The 15,538-nt window shown below is 47.1% G+C and overlaps 1 protein-coding gene across 6 annotated transcripts; it reads right to left on the bottom strand.

Moving 5' to 3' along the window:
- Positions 1-638: 638 nt before the first annotated feature.
- TPX2 (TPX2 microtubule nucleation factor) lies at positions 639-15,455 on the bottom strand. Of its 6 annotated transcripts, none has more exons than XM_075517342.1 (18): positions 15,202-15,455; positions 9,419-9,595; positions 9,018-9,143; positions 8,695-8,815; positions 8,001-8,132; positions 7,471-7,521; positions 7,215-7,337; positions 6,643-6,776; positions 6,158-6,315; positions 5,559-5,730; positions 5,269-5,407; positions 4,520-4,736; positions 4,192-4,290; positions 3,289-3,465; positions 2,999-3,145; positions 2,327-2,438; positions 1,480-1,667; positions 639-1,051 (listed from the first exon to the last, which is right to left on the bottom strand). In XM_075517342.1, the coding sequence occupies exons 2-18, from the start codon at positions 9,519-9,521 to the stop codon at positions 941-943; spliced, it is 2,310 nt and encodes a 769-aa protein (XP_075373457.1). In that variant the 5' UTR covers positions 9,522-9,595; positions 15,202-15,455; the 3' UTR covers positions 639-940. The 6 variants fall into 6 exon arrangements, with proteins under 6 accessions (XP_075373457.1, XP_075373459.1, XP_075373456.1 ...); XM_075517344.1 differs by lacking the exon at positions 15,202-15,455 and adding an exon at positions 14,737-14,917 and having other exon boundaries at positions 1,480-1,646; XM_075517341.1 differs by lacking the exon at positions 15,202-15,455 and adding an exon at positions 14,737-14,903.
- Positions 15,456-15,538: the final 83 nt, after the last annotated feature.

Here is a 15,538-nt window from a genome sequence, read left to right as displayed (position 1 = left end):
CCTAAAACACAGTCTTACAACATAAGAAATCGTAACACAATGCTAAGGTAAAAAAATCGTAACACAATGCTAAGGTAAAAAAAAATTCTTAGTAAATTTTAATCTAAATTTGATCACCTCTTCACAATGCTGGGAGTTTTGTCCTCCAGCACATTAGAGCACTTGGTCTATATTTAGTTCTGCTAGCTGTGCAAGACTGGCTGGGAGACGATGCGTCTTTAGCCAAGATAACTGCGCTGGCAGGAGCCAGGGAGGCAGCTCACAGCAAGTCATTTGCCAGTTAAGTGGTTCCTCAAATAGAATGACTTCAGCTGTAAAACAGCAGAAGGTTTAATGCTCTAATATACACAGGGAACTACTTTAAAGTGTGGGCAACGTTCATATTAGCACTCATCTAAACATCAACAAGAAAGGTCAGACCTGCAATACGCTGGCTTGCAGAAGTCTCCCGTTACTTAACACAATTCAAGCTTAATACAGACTAAAAGCCTAAGAAACAGACACTTGAAACCAATACTTAGATGTACAAAGACAAGGCAGCTCTTCCAGATGCGCGCATCCTTGTACGTTCATCGAGTGCCCTTTACCGAAAACTCTTCTGCAGGAAAGGGTCTCAGCTCGCTAGCAAGAGACAGCAATCAGATTAGGAATTTTTATTTAGTTCAAATACACAATATTTGTATACAATAGCAAAACCTGGTTTAGTCTGTAGAGAACAAAATGTCTAGATATGAAGGGAGGGCATGGAGACCCCACGGCACTGCCTGTACGCCGTGCCTCAGCCACCTGCCTCAAGTGGAGTTAAACTACTCAATAGAACAATAGTGGACCCAAGTGTAGGAGTTGAGACTGAGCAGTCACGTAAAAACAACTGTTCCCTCTCTGCCTATCAAGAGTGGAGAGGGATGTGGTCTCCCTCTTACTGTCACATGGTTGCATATCAGCACCGAAATCTATCCGAGAAGTTGGGAGACTTCGGCATAGTCAGTGGCTGATCACTGGGCTTCACTTCTACGCTGCGGTATTTGCGTATTGGGTTTGCCTTGTGAACCTGTAAAAAAAAAAAAAATCAAGGACAAAATGAAGCAAACGGTTGCAGTTATGATGAAGCTGAAACTTGCAGGCGAGCCATCGGTGGGATGAAGGCAGGCGTCTGTCTACAAGACTACCACACCGCCTAGGGCACTGGAGTGAGCCACCAGGAACATGCAAGACACGCTTTGGGGTTGTGGATTTTGCAAAGATCGTTCTGCTCCAATGACTACACGTGTACACCTCCAGAAGTCAGCGATCCCAGCAGAACTGCCGCTTTTTTTTTTTTTTTAAGACCAGTTGTAAAGTTAATGAGGAGTCGGTTTGCAACAGGGAAACTTGAAAAGACAGTCTTAATGCAGCTCAACATTGACATTAGCTCATTTAGTACATTCACGCATCCCTTTGGGTTACTTTACAGCCCCTGTTCAGAAATAGCTCACTTACCAGTTCTTGCCTTAGCTTAGCAACTTCTTCCTTCTCACGCTCCTCTTGTCGCTGTCTGACCTGCTCTTGATGCCTCTCCCTTATGGCTTCTATATCTGCCAGTCGTTTTTCAAATTCTTGCCGCTCTTTAGCTCTTTTTTCTGTTGCCAGCTCAAAGCTTTCAGGAACTATGGAACCAGAAAGGCTCTCTAAGTTTGGAAATAGAGGAGATAACATTGGTGCAAAGACAGTCAGGTAAAGCAGAGCAGTACTAGTGTCAAATGGAAGCCTCCCTCTGGAGCACTTCACCTTGCAAGGGTAGTTAGTAGGTACCTCCAGGCTTCAGGAAAAGAGAAAACCTCACACCCAAACATGAGCAGTGTTAATGCAGACGTGACCCCGTCACGGGTGTTCTCACAGGAGGGAGCAAGCACACAATTGTTAGTACAAACAAGCTTTTGGCTGGTTCTATACCCTACGAAGCTCAGTCTCCCCTAAGCTGTAGATGCCTTCATCTCATCAGAAACGGGAGGAAAAGACTGACAGCTGCTGCAGAAATGCCAGCTGTCTCTACAGGGAGCTCCTTGCATACTCTTTACCCTTATCCCAAGCTAGCACACATCAATCATCTGCCAATTGTAGCATAGCTGTAAAATACAGCTGCCGTGCTAGTGCAGGACAGGGGAGCAGCAGAGAGGAAACTCCCCCGCTCCCTGGGCACACAAGCTGTTAGGGAATTAGTTGTTTAAGTGCACAGCACTATTGGCTGTGCTGATAAAGAAGAGGCAACAGCCAGTCTACACATCATTTAATAGCATCAGTTCTGAGTTATCAGCCAAGCCTGTGTAGCAAGTACTTGTAACTCCACCTGATAACAGCTTATTTTCCTTTTTAGGCACAAAAGGCTCCTGGTACACCACTGTGTTGGGACGCGCTTTAAAACATGCTGCCTCCTTCTGCCTTTTCAAGTCTTCTTCAAGCTGCAAGAGAAGAGAGCCCATCAAGTATCAGGCATAACAAAAAGACCATCTCCCTGACCCCCAGATGACTTCAGCATTCCCAACACTGGAAAAGCCAGTGTGACTTAGATCAAATCATTTGCATAGAAAATTATATTAAAGCCAAAAAGTTGTGTCGCTTGTTGCCTGCCAGTTACTTTTGCCAAAAATAGCCTGAAGAAAGTTTCGGGTGTCCACTGCAGACTTCGCATGAGAAAAGCAGTATATTATTTATAAGTCAATAAATCCCCAAGCACAGAGATGGTCAGCAAAGGGATCCAGCTGCACATAGGTGCTGCTTAGAGAACACCCCACAGCTCTTCATGCAGTTGTGGCAAATCCCATCATTTACCATAAAGGGAGAAAAAAAACCCAATCCACCAAAATCCTTAACCCATAGCACAAGTCTCATGCCAAGGACAGGATAATTCATTGCTCAAACTCAGATCCTGATTCAGTCTAAGCAGGACTCTTTCTGAAGTCGATCACAACTCCACTAGCTGCTTTAAGTCTGGTCATACCTGTTATCCTTTTCATCCTACCTGCTGTTTCCAGCTCTGTAGCTTGGCAGCTCCCCGTTCATCAATCTGCAGATTGAACGGTTCAGGCTGAGTTGGGTTTTTGACCTTCTTTTCTGGCAGGTTAACATGGTCAAAGTAAGGCAGAGGTAGCGCTTTGAACTTCGGCACCTGAAAGAAACAACTTGGAATATTTCTTGCCCTTTCCTGAAAGGCAGGAAGCTTTGGAAGCTTAACAGCCAACAGCAAGAGGCAAGTCCTGCCACACCTTTTTTACTTAAGGAGTCGAATCCAAGGTAGCTTTTAGTTCTTACCTCTTCCTTCTGCAATTCTTCTATTTTTTTCTCTTTTTGTATTTGCCGCTCTCTGTCACGGGCATCAAAGGAGAAGGGGCAAACTTCCACATGCCTCTGCTCTGGCATTTTAGGTTTGAAGGGCACTCCATAATGTGGCATAGGGTTAGCTTTGATCACAGGGACCACCTCTTTTTCCTAAAGGGATATCAGTGTTAGGATCTGACACAGCACCAGATTTCTGTAGAAAGACTACAGCTCCTGCCAAACAAAGCCATGAATACTAGAGTTCCTCCAATAAGGGTCACAACAGCATCAAGCAAACACTCTGGACACTGCAAAAATTAGTAATCCAAAAAGTACCAATTTACAGGCATGCTGGACCTCAGGCAAGTTCTTCCTCTTTCCAAACCGCTATCAGTTCTAGTACTCATGCAAATTAGACTGTAATTCTTTAACGTCCTCTTCACAAGAGGGAAAGAAGGAAGGACATGATGCATGCCAAATGCTGCTCCCCACCTCCAGGGATCTAGAGTGACTGCAGGGAGAAGAAAGATCATGTACAGTACCTGCCCTTCTCAATAACAGAATAGGGAAGGGCAATGTCCTTTAGAAATCTAAGCAGCTTACTTTCCTCATTCATAGCAGCAACACCTCAGAAACCCTAGTCAATACCCTCATATTTAAATTGAGTTATTTCATCATGTACGAGAATTCAGTTTCTGTAAAATAAGTAGCAGCAACTAGATCGTTAGAAGGGAATGGCACAGAGGAAGATGACCACTGGAGGAACTGCCTCACAGGAGGGAAGGGGCTAACCGAACCAGACCATCACACCCAACTGGCAGAGGTCTGGCAGGCAGGCCAAGGCAGTCACCGTGGTGGGACCAGAAGGCTTGACTACAGCCCGTTCACAGCAGTTACCTTTTCTTCATCTCTGCCAGACATTCGGGTTCTGCTTTTCAAGGTGAAGACTGGAGACTTGGGGACTGTAACAGGAAGCGCTTTCTTCTCTGGAACGCCCTGTTCAGAAGAGCCAGTAAGGAGTTACCCAAGCCAAAGTGCCAAGAAAAAGCACTACAGAGAAACAACCCGACATAGCACAGTACGTACCCACTACAGTTCTTACCTAATGACAAACAGTGTTTATTGAAGATTATTAAATACATAATGCAACATAGCAACAGACATTTTGAAGCTAATTGCCACCTCAGTCCCAATTCCCACATCTGGGTATTATTAAACTTCTTACCACAACGTCCTCCAGGATTTTCGTGGGACATGGCCTAGAATGGAATTCAAAGTGCTCTTCCTCCTGCCGCTTCTTACTCTCACGCTCCTGAATCCTTTTTTCTATTTCCAACTCAAAGCCAATTGGTTGCGTGAGTTCCTTCACAGGGGGTTTCTTGGGCAGGAGTGGTCCACCCTCAAAGATTTTGTGATTGAGTCCTCGTGCTTTGAATTTGTACCTACACAAGAAAGATGGAGATAGTCACCGACATATTGTACATGGCAAGATGCAGCTTCTAGCAAATGGCTTCTCCCACAGCATAAAAGAGTAATAGTCAGGTACAGAAGCAGTTGTGCCACACACGTTATGTAGCATGCAGCTCTAGTTAGCAATTCCTCCTTTGCTTTTGAAACAGCAAGACTTCAAGGAAAACGTTACAGATTGCTTTCCTGGAAATCCAAAACTTTGTCTACAGGAGAGTTTTGAAGTGTACGCAGGCTGTACCGGGTTTGCTTTACTAATCATAAGCTGTACTCAACCCAAGATCAGTTCTCCTAAGAGCACTTTCTTCAAAATGAACTGGCTACTTTTCACATGCCTACAATCAGACCCACAGGATTATGCACAAGTGAAAAGAATCTCAATGTTTTTATGCTATCATTCTTTTTACACAAAAAGGGTATTCCTGAGGAGTGGTATTTTGGCATCTGAAAGATATTTCCAGCGTGGTACAATTCTCTCTTGGAGGACTAGAGTAAACCTTTACTTACTGTTGAATTTTCTCTATTTCCTCTGCTTCTAACTCTGCTGTAGTTTTGCAGGTGACAGGTCTGAAGCGTTGCTTTGTTAGAAGCACTGGCGTTTTAGCGTTTGTAGGCCGAGCCTTCACCAGCTTTCCTGGAACCGGGCCTATAAATTCAAGTCACAGAGACTAGCAGTTAATGGCAAGGCCTGCAACAGACACAGACTGTTGGCTCAGTAGAGTAGTCAAAGCATCGTTCTGGCTCTACCACCATCCCTGTGGACAGCCTCCTGGCTGGACATAGCCAGGACTGCTCACCTTCGTTAGATTTCCTGCTCCTCAAATGGTAACGAGAGGGTGTGCGTTTTTGGAATGCTTCTACCTGCTCAGCAAGGGACACATATTCCGATGTGGTTTCTTCGAGTTTTCTTTTGCTTCCCTGGGACAGATTGAAAGGTTTGGGGACAGTGCATCCCTTTGGCATTCGCCCCTGGAGACAAAAAACTGCAGTCATTATGGCCATTTAACACAGGATGCTTCAGTGACATTTCCTTTCCCCACCAATTCACAGTATCTGTCCCTTCCCTTTATTGAAAAGAAGATAACACTTAACATTAGACATAAGTCTTAACCGTCTGAACATGCACAAGCTAGTCATATTGGGAAACTGTATGAAGATTAAAGCCCAAAGTGTAATGACCAAAAGATACAACATTAAAGGGCCCTTTTCAAAAGGGTCCTTTAGAGTCTTGTGCTCACTGTGTATCTGCATTGCCAAACAGTTACGTTTGCACAATGCTTGCCTCTCCTATGGTAACCCTCTTTGTGGGTTACCAGCAGCACGTGTGTTGCAAAAGCAGAAAGAAAGTGATGTCAAGAATTAGTCAGCTGACTGCTGGAAATACTCTGGTTCTCACCGGAGAAGGAGGATGCTTTCTCAGTACCGCTGCAAAATCCAGTTCCTTGTACTCGTTCCCAGGCTGGCTTTCACCATGCTGTTTAATTCTATCCTCAGTGCAGAAGTGGAAGTCAATTGGCTTTGTTACTTGACCAACAGTTCTCTTTACAGGTTGTCCTAAAGAAAGAGAGCATGTAAGGTCTGGAAGCCTTTTGGGGTGGGGGGAGGATTTGGAGAAAAGACATGAAAAAAAAAGCGCATTTACTTTCTAATAACTTGAAAAGGTTTTGGAGAACTCATCTATAACCTTTCAAAACATGTCAAAACCCAAACAAACCTGTTTCCAGGCAGTTTAGGGGCTGATCTCCATTAAAAGCCACCTATAATCCTAATACTTATTACAAAATCTGGAATGTTTGTTTTTAAAGGTACTTGTACAGCTCTACACAGCACTCTCCAGCTGAGCCCAGTACAGCTTCAATTTGCAATTCAGCTAGAGCCCACCTGCTCCAGCAATAGCTGCTTTCAGAGACTCCTCGTTCTTCTTCCGCAGCTCCATAACCTCCCGCTGCAACTGCTGCATCTTTTCCAGCTCCTGCTCCTCTGTACTCTTCAGCTTGCCAGAAAGATTGGTCCTCCTGCAGAAGCATGTTAAAGACTGAGATATGCCTTCCTGCTTCACTGGTTATTAGCATGATGTTAGTGCAAGGAACACGCTTATCTCCGACGTCATTGCAGGAGCATCATTCGTTCTAAAAGTATACTCTTTAGAAAAGATCTGTTTGGATTTTGTTTGCTCAAGAAAGCTTGCAGCTAACTGCTATCCTGCATATGCATTTGCTGTATGCATGCTTCATCCATTAGCAAGACAATTTTTCCTCAAATTAAAAACAAAAGCTTTCCTTTGCACAGGTTCAGTTGGTGAAGTACATTTCATCCTAACATTGTTGTCTTGATCCGGTGTTTACTAAATGTGATACCATCACATGCTAAGTTGAAGTAGAAAACACTCTAGCCAGGGCTGTCACCTAAATCAACTGTGATTAGCAAAGACAAGTCACAAGAAAGCTACGTACTTTAACATTGTTGGCGTGGAGGGGATGGCCAGCTTGCTTTTCCCTCTCCCTGGGGAGAGGTCAGGATTCTGCAGGGGCTCTCTCTTCATGGACACTTCTGCCAGCTTCTCTCTGCTGCTAGAACTAAAGTAACAAGTCGTTACGGCAAACCACTCAAATTAGCTGTGCTCTAAATGAAAGATCACCTGCAGCCCTCACCACCATGCATAACATCCCAACACCTGGTGAGTTCTAAGGTATGGCAGACTGGCCTTACCTCACCACGGGCCCAGGTATAGATCGTCTAGTTTTCCCTGGTACTCTAAGGCTGTAGAAGGGAAGATGAATTACTGAGTTTTGGAACTCAGGCTTTTCTTGAGGAGGTAGGTATACTGTAATTCATCTAGGTAAAGCAGCATTTGAAAGATCACACTCAATTTCCTGCCCTCAAGCTTATCACCATATGATATCTTAGCGGTTAAGCTAATTTGAGAAATATTTTAGCTGCGACTCTCTCATAGCTTATGACTGCCTGACGACTTCCTGCTGGACAAGTTAAGCCAAATTTAAAGCTAGTTGACAGACACCGAGTATGGAGTAGGAAGCCCAAGCTTATTTCATTCACATCTCTACCTCCAAACAGAGCATTTCCTTCAGGTCTTACAGCCATTTCTTCTTGGGAATCAGGTTTCGGTCACCTCCCCCTAACCTTCCTGTGAGAACCCCCTCAGTCATGTGGAAATCCTTTCCAAAGAAACAGCTGTATCTCCCTTCCCAGCCCCAAACAGAAGGACTTTGATGACATACATTCTCATTTTTTTCAGGGGTGGAACATCTTCCTTATTAACCAAGGCATTAGCATTTCTCTCCACTTTGATTCTAGCTGGCTGTTTGTGCTGCTGTGTTTTTCTCTGCTTTGTAGCCTGCCTTCTACCCGCTCTAGAGTAGAACAGAAAATGGAGGTTAGTTTTCCCACAGGTCTGAAGACACGCAATCTGTACAACACTTTTTACATCAGTGCATCACCTAACCCCAACATGCCCCCTATGCAAATTGTGTGTTTAACACAACAATCCAAATGCAGCATGAATTATTTTAAGTTTAACAATCCATAAACTTAATATTCTTTGGTATATATGAGCATACAGAGGCCCTTGCATTCATATCAAGAACGAGTTCTGCACAACTCTGGCAGATATAAACAAAGAAACTTTATAAGCCACTTCAGTTTCAGATATCTTCACATTCCAGAAGCTCCTAGTGCTACCGAGTCTCACTTGACAAGTATGTGAGACACTGCATTACATTTCTACCCCTAGAGATTGTCTCTCCAGCTTAGCAAGCAGATCAGCTGTCCCAATACACAATCTCTGTGCTGGAGAACTTCAGACCCATAGGATGACCCACAAACAGCTAGAACCGCAGATCCTGAGAGCAAGGACCTGCTTAGTTACACCGTCATCAGTCTTCATGCACACTGAATACTTTACTTGTATTTCACCTTTGAGAGGCCTCTGCAGGAGCAGCAGCTCTCCAGCTTGTCAGGGATCCAACAATATTCTGAGGAACCACACTGGCCTGCAGACATTCTGCTTCACCATCCTCTTCACCATGGCTTTCACCTGAGAACAGTGACAAATGTCAGCTCATATATATACACATACATACACACACGCAGAGAGGAATGCTGAAGTGAAACCACATGAGACCTTGCTAGACAACAATATATGAAGATGGTCCCACAAAAGCCAGACTGAGGCCTTTTCATTTTGCCAGTGAAAAGCAGGTAAAATTTATTCTCCCCCCCGCACCATGCCAGCTTACTCATTGTTATTCCTTGTGATGTGACAGAAGACAGATTAATATCAGGCTTTGAAAAAGCAGGGCTGTTCTGCGAGACCTCTGCCAGGTTTTCTGCAGGAGGGACATTCTCCAGATTGGCTTTTTGGTCTGTGAGGGAAGAGAGACTTTCACTATACATACTATGTTAGGAATTTTTAACAATACCTCAGAATATCATTATGATGTTAACAAAATCATCTGTCAAGTTACAGATGACAATCAAAGTTTAAATACAAAAACAAAACAAAAAAACACCCATGCACGATGAGTGATGCAGTTAACAACATGACTAATCCACTGGCACAGAAGCCAGGCCCAAAACAAGGATCATGCCAAGCCCTCATCCAAAGAGAAAACAAATCAAGGAGTTGGAAGCAACTTACCAAACCAGGAGTCTGCATCATGTACATCATCATCGCTCAGAGTCGCAAAGTTGATGCAAGGGTTTGGGACATCAAAGGAATAGCGAGATTCTGGGTGAGACATCTTCACCTTCACGCTGTCCCCACGAGTCCTCTGCTTGCACTGCTACAGTCGTTTAGACAACAAGCATTGGTGACCTGTTATACCAAACCAAACACGGGTGTCAGCTAAATCATTCTCCACCTCTCTTCCTCTGCACAGTTTCTAGAGATAGACCCTGGGACAGTCTTTGGTACATTTTCCTGTCTTGTAATTCACAGCCTTCGGACAGAATGCCTCATAAGCAATGCAGTTTTTTATTCTACTGCTGACTGGCAAAGCTAAGGAAGTTTTACCACTGTTGACATTTGCAGGTTCAAAGCTATCAAAAAGATCAAATTTTGAAGGTTTTATTTGTACCTGTAGGTGCTAGAATTGTATTTTTTAAAAGGAAGTAAAGTACAAAGCTTTTCCAGAGTGTGACTGATTTGTCCTTTCCTCCCTCGCCACAGGCAGCAAAGAAGCGTTCTTACCCTTACCAGGGCACAGATTTATGAAGCAAGAGCCTGATGATGAGGCTGACTCCAGCGCCCTGCAAAGCACAGCCTTTCTCCCTCTGAAGGGCTACAAACAAGACCTAATGACACAAACATGCTCCTCTACAGAGTAAATTGATTTCCAAAGCAGGAAGAGAGTTCTGTAGAGTATTGTTACTGGGCAAAAAGTAGGAAGATGGGCAGCGTAGGGCGCTTGCCACGTTCCACGGCACTACCCTGGTGCTGGCCAGGCCGTAAACAAACCAAGCACTGTGACTGTGTCAAGAACAGTCCCTGCAGTTAATTACTGGAGCACTGACAGCAGGAGGAGTCCCTGTGTCAACAGGTGATATTAAACTCAGCGGAAGAGGAATAAAGCCAGCGACAAACTTATAAACCCTTAAATTGTAACAAAACCTTTTTGCAAAGGTGTTTTTGTGCTTTCATGATGCCTCACACAGCTGCAAGGCAAAGCCCATGAGGATGTGTTATAAAACACTCCCTAAGGAAATCACCTGAACTTTGCTTTTATGAGTCCAACCAACTCTAAAGCAGTGTATTCTTAATCCACAAAGTCTCAGACGTAAACCATCTGTCTAGGCAGACCACACATGGTTCAACCCAGACTGTATGCTCCATAAATAAGAAAATGTTCAAGAGTAAGTCATCAGCCCTCCCTCCCGAAGACGGCTACACTGAGAAGCCTTCAGTTCCCCAGCACAGAACTGCAATAGTTAAGGGGAAGAATGTCAGCAGAGAAGCATCAGCTACATGACTGTGAAGATGTCAGGGTAGGACCCAAAGAAGGCAAACAGAAGAATCAGAGCCAAAACCAACTGTAACCGAGCTCAAGACACGGCTGGAATCGAATGCTTTCCTACCACCCTTAATCAAGATAGAGTTTCTGTCAACACTATCCACTTTTTTAAAAATCAAATGCGTCATCTGCATTCTCCCCTCACCCTCCCCAGTCAGTCCACCGAGCCGGAGCTCCAGGCATCGTGTTTCACAGATACTTGTGTCCACTGCTTCGCTGCTGCACTTTGCACAGTAAAAAGTTGGAAAGTCCATATTCTTTCGTAGTGTCAGCACCCTCATCTCTGACCTCACCACCAACCCCCTTCTCTCTCTCCCTCCCAGATGGAAGCAAATACCCAGTCATGAAAAGAAGGGGAGCGCATCAATGCCACAGTTTCATACATCAAGTTTCTTGAAAGAGCCAGCGGGGAGGTAGAAGTTATTGTGACTGAACTCCAGAGGGTCTGTTTCAGTCAGATGAACTCACAGCATCCACTTTTCAAATCCCTACGTACCCTCCAAGGCCTGCGCAGAATAGGATTGACTGTGAAGCAGCAGTTCGCTGAAAGGCATCTCGCTCCTCCACCCGTTGACTCAGCTTGGGACCGAGCTCCTGTCACTTAGGAACGTTATGATGATTGATCACTCCGATATGCCCACCGCAATGCTTCTGCAATCAGAACAGGCTCAGCCAAGTACAGCCCGAAGCCTGCTGCCCACTCCCTTGAGGCATTTTAAAACACCCGATCATGATTTTCACAGCAGAACCACCATTAGCTCAATCTTTTCTTTAAAAACAGGAGGCAAAATTCTTTCTCTCCACTGTGGCACTCTTCCACCAGAAATGAGGTGCAGAAATTTCTTCTCATTAATAGGGACATTACCTAATTAGCAGGCACTGTGTGCATTTACCACATTACAGACACACTGTAATCCCACATAACTACGGCACAGATTTAAAGCATAACCCTGCTCTCCCCCACATCCATCACCTCCTGTGTCGACACTAGTGTTCGCAGAGCTTTGCAGCGAGCCAGCCAGGGAACCCTCACCCCCGTTCTACACGATCAGCTTTCACCTGGTTTGCAGAGAGCTGCTCACACCACCACTGGTGCAAGAAATGAGGGGGATCCAGTCCTCTCGCTTTCAAAAATAACCCAAATTCCTTTGATAAAAGTGACTGCCTAACTAAAACCTTAATTCTCTCTCTAGGTCTGCTCCCCTTGCTGACCTAAGTGTGCTACACGGCCACAGCCCCACACAGTTTCTGTACAGAGCAGCACAACCATATCCACAAAGAGGAACAGACGATGGATGAGTTTCTCTGCACATCAGGTTTCTTTTGAGCAACTACAGTTTGGCACATTCCAGAAGAGTGCCTTGGCCTAGTTTAGACTGGTTAGCTTTGAAAAAGGATTAAGCTAAATTGGAACAAGCATTCCTATCCCAGAATAAGACTGATCCAACAGCAAGTGCAATAGGTATTTTGGAATAACTTCACACCTCGCTCTAATCCAAATTAGCTTTAAAATGCTGACACGATTCCATCACAGATGTGCTCAGCGTCTTTTCTCAATGTAGTTGTTAATTTCTTGCCAAAAACATTTAGGGTGGACAAGGCTGGAGAGGAGTAACTCCAACAAGACCTACCCGGTATTGGCCTAGCTGCAGCACGTGAAACTCGGCACCAAGTGCGTCGTAAGGGAGCACTTCACAATTGCGACCTAACCAAAAGAGCCTCTTATTTTTAGAGCAGCAGCCCAGCACCGACTGATGGTCATCAGGCAATACAATAACAGCACCCACTGCCTGGGACAAAGGACCCTCCCAGCCGGGTGAGCCTTTGTGTCAGAGAGAGGAACCAGTTCCAAGATGAGAAATTAGAGGTCAGGAGGAGAGAGAATGGGGGAGTTTGGGGGAGCAGCAAGGGACAGACGGAAGGAAGGTGCAGAGAAGATCTGCTCTTTCTTGCCGCCTTGCAATGTAATTAGATAAGCCCCTGGTCAACTTGAGACAACACCTTATCACAATACACCACTGGAGCTTCATATGCTGCAGGCGTTACTTACTCTAAATCCTAACAGGACTGGAAAGGGAAAAAAATAGTACCAGATACACAAAAACAATATTCCGAGTTACATTAGCAGATAAATCTGAAGCCAGTTGATCCACATGCCTCAAAACCCAAGATGGACAATTGGGAATAGGCAAGAGAAGCTTCCTCAAGGCCGAGGAAGCTGCACAGCAATTTGCTGCAGCAATTCCAGTGCCTTCTGTTGGGCATTCAACATCGACTGCCGTTTGAATGCAGGACACTGCACTGACGAGGCAACTTGCTTAATTCAGCCCAGCAGCTTCTTTATTGTCCAGCAACCCAAAGCTTTCCCTCCCTTTTATAGGGATGATAATCCAGGCAAAGTTCCCAGATGCTTTTCATGGGCTAAGATGTAAATTGGACCATTACAAGGGGCTGGAAACTGCCTCTCTAGAGATACAGCCCTGTCAGAAGCTATCCCACCACAGAGCTGCCATCTGAACCCCTTCAGCACTGTGCCAGCAACCACTAACAGAAGTCATCCTTGCTTTTCCCTGAGCGGGGTCAAGTGAACACTTTTAACAAATTCTGGATCTACAGCTTCTCCTTCCTCTCCGGCACTGGAATCAACACTGAATTCATCATCCCGGGTACAGAACAGAGGCAACACTGCTGTTCCATCACGTAATACTCAAATTTGGAGACTCTTTAACTCTACGCAGGTGAGAGATGAGCACGCAGAGAGCTCCGCGGAGCACCCCGACCTGCCATTGTTAGCCTACAGCAAAAGGAGCGAGGTGCTGGAGCAGCAGCTTTTCTCCAGAGCAGCCTTTGCTTTGCCCACGGCAGCCCAGACCCACCTCCCTTCCAACAGCCCAAAATAAACAGCCCTGACATCTCACACTCCGTAAATGAGATCCCACAAGTTTTAGAAGACATGAAGATGGGACATTCTAAGAATAGCTGTTCAAGGAAAAATAAATTATTTTTAGCCAGTATAACCTCAACTTGTTGTTAGATAAGTTGAAGCTCCTCTAGTTTAAAAAAAGTGCTGTATAAAAATAGCTAACTTAATACCTTTTCTGTTACTTAAGCCAGGTTTCACCTGGTTTTCTTCCCTCCTTTTCCTAGGAAGCAGGATTGGGTTTGAGAAGAAGTAACCTAGTTTTTCATAGCTCCAAAGTTAAGATGCACGCTTCAGGTTTTGAGCAGTCGGTGTGATGAGGAGTTACCGACACAGGGCAGCGGGCAGGCTGCTCTACGGTGTATTTCATGGTGAAAGGTGCACACCTCTCGTCGGATTTTGCGATTGTTTGAACACTCACATCTCGGCACGCAACTTTATTTTACTCACGAGGCAGTTACCCCATCCTAAGGCTTATTTTAGTCCTGCGAACCCCTCTTCAGGGAGGGAGCCCCTCGCCACGGCGGCTCCGCCCGCCGCCGGCCTCCCACAGCCCAGCCACGGGCCGGCCCCAGGCCCCGGCTCCCTCAGCCCCACGGACACGAGGGGTTTGTAATTATAACCCTCGGGGATTTAGGCCCACGCCACGGGGCTCCGGGTGGGCTCCTGCCCTCTGGCCACCATGTTACGCCACGGCAAAAGCGGACCCAGACACGGGCTAAGCGCCCGGAGCCGCTTCCCCCCCTCTGTTTCCCAGCCGCGCCCTCGGGCCTCACAGTGCTGCGAGAGGCCGGAGCCGTGTCACCGACACCTGGACTCGGAGCAGGCCCACGGCCCGACCCAGGGCACAGCCATATCCCCCACAGCCGGAGAGCCCCGATCGGATCACAGGGGAGGGCTACGGCCCAGGTCGCCGTTACCGGACGGCGTCTGCCAGGGGATGGGGGTAGGTGAGGCGAAGCCGAGAGCTCCCCCACGGCGGGGGGGCCGCCCGGTGCCCGGTAACCCCCACCCGCTCCCACTCACCTCAGCGCCGCGGCCGCCGCGCGCCGTACCGCTGCCTGCCGCCGTTAACGGATTTCAAACAGCTCCTCCGTCCGAACCAACCAATCAACGCCTAGGGCACACCCTTGGTGCGTGCCGATTGGGCGGGCGGCCAGGAGACCCGGATGAGCAAACTCCACCCCGCGGATTCGAGCGCTGCCCGCAAAGGCTGACGGGAAACGTAGTGCCCGCGCGCACAGCACCACAGACGGCGGTCAGAAAGCAAACTACAACTCCCACAAAGCACTGCGCGGGGCGCGCACAGCCAATCAGACGACGCGGCGCTTTGAGTGTTGTTCGGAGACGGCCTATCAGCTGCCGGTAGGCGGGTGCCCCGAGCAGGGCCGGGCGGGGCGGCTCAGGGCCGGTGCCCACACCCCGCCGGGCCCAGGCGGCCTCGGGAGCGGTGGCGGCAGGGGAGGCCGGGCCCTGGTACCACGGCTGTACCTTATGTGATCGCTGGAGCGTCTGGCTTGCGGCTTTGAGTAAGCAGGTGGCAGGCCTCCGTCTCTCCCCCGCCGCAGGTGTCCTCGATCAAGCGCAGGCAGCCTGCCCGCGCTCCCAAAGCCCTGCCTGCCTTCCCCCCGCTGCCGGCTGCTCCTCACCAGATCAGCTCCTCTGACCGCCTGACCCAGGGAAGGCGGCTTCCACCACCCGCCCCTTCCAGCGAGCACAGCCGGGCTCCCTGCTGCCGGGGGCAGGTGCCCTTGAGGCAACATTACCTACCCCTGCGCCTGCATTAAACTCCCCGTAGCAGCGAGAGAGCCAGACAGCGGGCTCCGCT

The sequence above is a fragment of the Mycteria americana genome, chromosome 14 (genome assembly GCF_035582795.1).
Source record: "Mycteria americana isolate JAX WOST 10 ecotype Jacksonville Zoo and Gardens chromosome 14, USCA_MyAme_1.0, whole genome shotgun sequence".
Classification (NCBI taxonomy): domain Eukaryota; kingdom Metazoa; phylum Chordata; class Aves; order Ciconiiformes; family Ciconiidae; genus Mycteria; species Mycteria americana.
This window is presented reverse-complemented; position numbering and strand designations above follow the sequence as displayed.

Excerpts from the sequence above, each read along its gene's own strand:
- TPX2 (XM_075517342.1), bottom strand. The coding sequence starts at position 9,521 with ATGTCTCACCCAGAATCTCGCTATTCCTTTGATGTCCCAAACCCTTGC. Across the intron at positions 3,146-3,288 it reads AAGAATTGCAGAAGGAAGAG|GTGCCGAAGTTCAAAGCGCT; the intron begins GTAAGAACTAAA and ends TGTTTCTTTCAG. Across the intron at positions 1,052-1,479 it reads CTAAGCTAAGGCAAGAACTG|GTTCACAAGGCAAACCCAAT; the intron begins GTAAGTGAGCTA and ends TTTTTTTTACAG.